The following is a 5,333-nucleotide window of genomic DNA, read 5'->3' on the forward strand; positions in this document are numbered from 1 at the left end:
ATTAAAGGAGCTTGAGGCCGGATTGTGGCAAGATTTATGAAAAAAATCCGTATACATTTTAAGTTTTCTAGTAATAATGTCAGATGAAGCGTTCCAAACCCAAAAGAATGAGCCCTCTAGTGTATCTCTCCTTTGCCTTGAACAGGCTGTGTGCTGCAAAATGTGCTGCAATTCGGTCCCGAATTTCCCGCGCTGGGCTGCGGATGTGACGTCACATGACGCTGCATGCACGTTCTCCCCGTTCTCCCGTGCCGGCTTCACTGTTGGCTGCAGTACCCCCGACGGCCGTCGTGGTGAAGGGTGGCGCTAGAGAGTCTCATTTCTTAAAAGGAGCCTCAAGCTCCTTTAAGTTAAACATAGAATAAATACATTATATATATATCTTGCATCAAAACAACCTAAAGTGGACCAGTGAATTAACAGCCCTACTGAAAGACCCTTGTGATCCTTTATGGAACTAAAGTTGGCTCGTCTTTTTATTTATCTATTACCATTATTTATTTATCGATGACAAAGATAAGAGATGTGTCTGTCAGCTGGATTTAATGATCGTCTAACCCTGAATGTTATAAATCTGACTTTTTCTTAAATTTCCAACTCTCTAACTCGTCTATTTTCTCTTCCATGTTAAGTGAATTTCATGTAAAACCAATTCCAATATTCATGGATTGTTTTCTTACAACCCGCACATTTTCCTGATCTGAGCAGAAAGACCAGAGGTAAAACCATGCTGCCTGGCAAATTAAGCCAGAGATCAACTGTCATAAGCACACAATCAGCCGTTCCCCTTGCTACGTAAAGTACAGCCCAACCCAGACTCCACGCTGACCTCATCAGCAACACTCCCAGTATGGCCAAAATGGTGTAAAATGCCCTCTTTTTTGATTTGTTCCCCCTCTTCTTATCCCCGACCTGTTCCCCTGGGCCTGGACGAATCAAAACACGGAGAACAGAAAGGCTGCAAAAAGAGACCATAGTTACAGCGAATATCAACACACAAACACTTGTGATTATGAAAAAGTTGACGAAGAAAAAAGATGTGCCAACAGCGGAGAACAGCCAAACACAACCAATGCTGATATTTCTGATTCTGATCCCTCTTTTATTTCTCAAGCTCAGGTAGGTGATGGGATGAACGACGGCCAGGTAGCGCTCAATACATGTCAGAAGGTGAAAGAGCATCTCTCCAAACCATATGAAGCAGAGAGTCGTGTAGCTCACTACTGACATAACCTCTCTATCCTCCCAGTAGTTAACACAGCAAGTAATGAAACACCCAATGACACTGATCAGCTCCATGGTGGCCAAGTTGTAGCTGAAGCAGTCAGAGTGGCTCATCGCTGCTCTGGAGGAGCTGGGCTGCTTCTGCCACCATTGTTGGAGACCATGGTGGATGATGAAGGTTGAGAAAGTGAGGTGGAGAAAGGCGTTAGTCGCGTTAAAGAACAGGAGAACGATGGAACTTGGTTTGGAGCTGAGGCAGAGTAAGTACAAACTGAGGAAGGAGTTGCTGGCTGAAAGATCTGGATGGAAAACAGAGTCATTGTTGGCTGAAGGGGAGTTTGACCACATATCTGAAAAAGACATGACAAGGAAAAAGGTTGAATATGTGAACTCTACGCCAGATGGATTTCTATGCTTTTTAGATTGGTCTTTGTTACTATGTCCAAGAATTAGTCATCTAACAACTGCATTTTTATGTGTAGGTGGTTTTAGTAACCAGCAGACAAGTACTTTTTTATGTTTTTGAGCAATCTCTGCTAAATTAACCTCTGCAAACTCCTACATTTGGTTTTCGGAGTTCGGTCTTCTTAAGCCGGACATACACTGTGCGATTATCGGCTCGCTTTGAGCCGATTTTCCAGTCGCGCGACTATTTTTTGGATCGGGACGGATTTTTGTGGGGTAACGACGAGAGATTAACACCTCACGACGACCTCCCGATCACGAATCGTGAGGTCGCAAGAAAATCAAGCGCGTTTGAAATCCTGGTCGCTCCTCACGAAGGAATCGCACAATTGAAGCAGCTACGACCCGATTGGACTCATCCTTTCACAGAGAGCATGCGCAATCTCTGATGTCACGTCAAAAACTATTATTTGTAGTGTTGCAAAGTGTTGCAAATTCACATTACAAATCATGTTTTAATAGAAGAAAAAAAGACCGCATTTCCACGTACGGTGCGGGTCGCCGCGTACCCTACGCCGTAGGCTCTGCGTTGGTGTAACGCGGAACCATAAATCAGCCTTTAGTGTGTGTGCTGTTCTGTACACTTCTCTACACTTCTCTGTTGTGCTCATTTCGCTGGGATGTCGGGTCCCTCCGCCGAGACACAACTTTTGCGGTATGCGTTCATTGTGTCTAAAAATGATGCGCAGTGCCCACCCAATCAGAAACGGTACAGATATTTTGGGATTTTTTTTTATATATATAAAAAGATTAATTATAAAAAAATGTATGCCACAGTGTATGCCCAGCTTTAGATTTTCATGAGCATGACCACCGAAAAAACATAAACACAGTTTCAGTATATAAATGAACATACAACAGTGATACTAAGGAGATTGTAATGTGATGAATCATCATCTGTTTTAGTTAATGGTGACCTTCTCCTGAAAATGTGAACTTTTCTCGTCGTCAGTGCTGCTGATTCTTAAAATGCCCTAAAACATTGTCATGTTTGGAACACTATTATTTCCACCAAATGACACAACTGTTGCCAGATTTTTTGATCATGTTTGCCAACTCCTGTTGTAAGTGGTTCAAATGTTGCATTGTCAAGATAAAACAGGTGTCAATATTGTATTTCAGCAAATAGCACCTGTCACACTCCGATCATCATCATCTTTTGCCAAAAGACTTGAGTGGTATTTTACAGTCTCCACATTTTTTAAGAGAAAATTTTAATACCTGCCAGACAATCACAGTTTTTTATTTTGATATTAAAAGAGAATAATGAAGCCAACCTTGCCAGTGTTTTTTTTCTTCTGATAGTTTCTTCTCTGTGTCTGTCTCCTCTGTGGGTTCTTCTCTTTGGACTATTAACTCCAGATATAATGTACTGGTTGCATAAAGCAGGCACACCCTACCTTTTGTTTGTCTCTGTTGTATGTTCAATTCAAATACGGGGGATTTGCATCAAAAGCACATTATTTACGTAAAGAAATGAGGGCAACATGTTACAGGAAAGGTGTCAGCTCCTGGAATAACACACAACAAAGTACATAATAATTATGTTGCCCTTCCTCCCCTCAAAAGACGCTATGCCAGTCATCTCCTGTGTTCACACGGGAATGCAGAAATACATTACTGGCAATTGTGCAATAACTAACATTATAGTTCCATCATTAATGAATCATCATTAACACTTATTAGCCATCTTACAAATTCATAAATGCCAATACCAGTTGGTGGGAGTTAAATAATTTTCCCACTTGGGTATCAGGAGGCCTGGTTTTGTATCAGTATTAGATCAACATTTGTAGATATAAGAGACAAGTTTTTGCGAGTTTGGGATTTTTATAATTTCTACAATAAATCTTGGACTGCAATAGATTATTCGACGTGTTTATCTATGATTTGGTTACAGATATTGGTTTCCCAGATCAGTTAAAGTTATTCTATGCAACTTCCTAGAGCTAGCAAGATTTGAAAGTGGCACTTCCTTCCTCTCTTTCAAAATTCTTGCTAGCTCTTCCGGATCATTAAGAAGCTCTTAACAGCATAAGGCTTCCTTCAAACCTTCTTAAGGAGCCTGTGAAAGAAAAACGCGTTTCCCAAAGTCGCTCTTAGCTTAAGAATCTCTTTCATTCAGAAGGAAATGTAAGATGCTGCTGACCCACTCTTTACAACCTTCTTAGTGAACAAAGACTCACAGATCCAGGCGCGTCAGGCAAATCAATATCACACCAAGCAATAGGATATTAAAACAATGCACCCCGCACAAATTTTTATCTATTTTATACTTTAGATTTATATTGTTTAGCATTCATTTGTGACAGCAAAGGGGAAAAAAAAGAAAAATTAAAGCTGCAAGCAGCGATGAACGGGCCCTCGCACTCACGTCCACCGCCCCCCATAAGCATATCAGAAATGACACCACCCACGACTCTCTATGTCAACCCATTCAAAAGTTATAGCAGAAAAAAGGAACAACCAATCAGAGGAAGGGGCGGGGCTAGTTCAGGCCAATGAAGGTCAAGGACTCATTACAGAGTCCCATGACACCACCCACAACTTCCTATGTCAAACCATTCAAAAGTTATGGCAGAGAAAAGTATTCTAGGGGGCGCTGTTGAGCCGTTAGGCCACGCCCATTAATGCAAACCATTAAATATCAAATGTATCACCAGGCCTGGCTTGCATGCAAAATTTGGTGACTTTTGGAGAACTATCAAATATGGACCAATCAGATGAAGGGGACGAGCGCTTTTTCACGTCTAGCGTCGCCACGGTAACACTTTTGAAAGAGAAAAGTAATGTGCGTCGTCGCAGGAAAGAGACGCACATCTTGATGTAAAAAAAACACAAAATTTGCTTACAAAAATTTCAGCATCCTGCCAGTCTCGAACTCCCAACCACCGGCACCAAAGATCGCAATGATCTGGTTGAGCTATATCTCAGCTGATACCTTACTTTGACTTACTGGATTAGGACAGACCAAGATAGCGATATAATGTCTGGAACTTTTTTTTCCTAATTTTTTAAATATTTGTAAGGTATAAATAGTAGTAAAACACTACTATTTTATTATTACTTTTTCTGTAACCATTCCACCGAGGTTCTAACCGGGCTGAGCACGGGACTATTTCTAACGTCACCACATTACAACAGCTGATTGGTCGGGGGGCGGGGCCGTCATCACCCTACTCGCCACTGATTGGTCGGGGGGCGGGGCCGTCATCACCCTACTCGCCACTGATTGGTCGGGGGGCGGGGCCGGCAGACGTTTGAATCAGGAAGCGGGAGTCAAACCATTAAAAATTTATAGCAGAAAAAAGGGACAACCAATCAGAAGAAGGGGCGGGGCTAATTAAGGCCAACGAAGCTTAAGGACTCATTACTGAGTCCCATGACACTACCCACAACTTCCTATGTCAAACCATTCAAAAGTTATGGCAGATAAAAGTATTCTAGGGGGCGCTGTTGAGCCGTTAGGCCACGCCCATTAATGCAAACCATGAAATATCAAATGTATCGCCAAGTCTGACTTGCATGCAAAATTTGATTACTTTTGGAGAACTATCAAATATGGACCAATCAGATGAAGGGGACGAGCGCTTTTTCACGTCTAGCGTCGCCACGGTAACACTTTTGAAAGAGAAAAGTAATGT

The 5,333-nt window shown here is 41.9% G+C and overlaps 1 protein-coding gene across 1 annotated transcript; it reads right to left on the reverse strand.

The window, feature by feature from the left end:
- Window positions 1-204: 204 nt before the first annotated feature.
- Window positions 205-3,051, reverse strand: LOC133420748 (uncharacterized). The gene is made up of 2 exons (XM_061710536.1): window positions 2,967-3,051; window positions 205-1,574 (listed from the first exon to the last, which is right to left on the reverse strand). Exon 2 carries the CDS (start codon window positions 1,570-1,572, stop codon window positions 628-630), a length of 945 nt encoding a protein of 314 aa, XP_061566520.1. The 5' UTR covers window positions 1,573-1,574; window positions 2,967-3,051; the 3' UTR covers window positions 205-627.
- Window positions 3,052-5,333: the final 2,282 nt, after the last annotated feature.

This window comes from Cololabis saira, chromosome 20, assembly GCF_033807715.1.
Source record: "Cololabis saira isolate AMF1-May2022 chromosome 20, fColSai1.1, whole genome shotgun sequence".
Lineage (NCBI taxonomy): Eukaryota > Metazoa > Chordata > Actinopteri > Beloniformes > Belonidae > Cololabis > Cololabis saira.

Coding starts and splice junctions, on each gene's coding strand:
- LOC133420748 (XM_061710536.1), bottom strand. CDS start 1,572: ATGTGGTCAAACTCCCCTTCAGCCAACAATGACTCTGTTTTCCATCCA.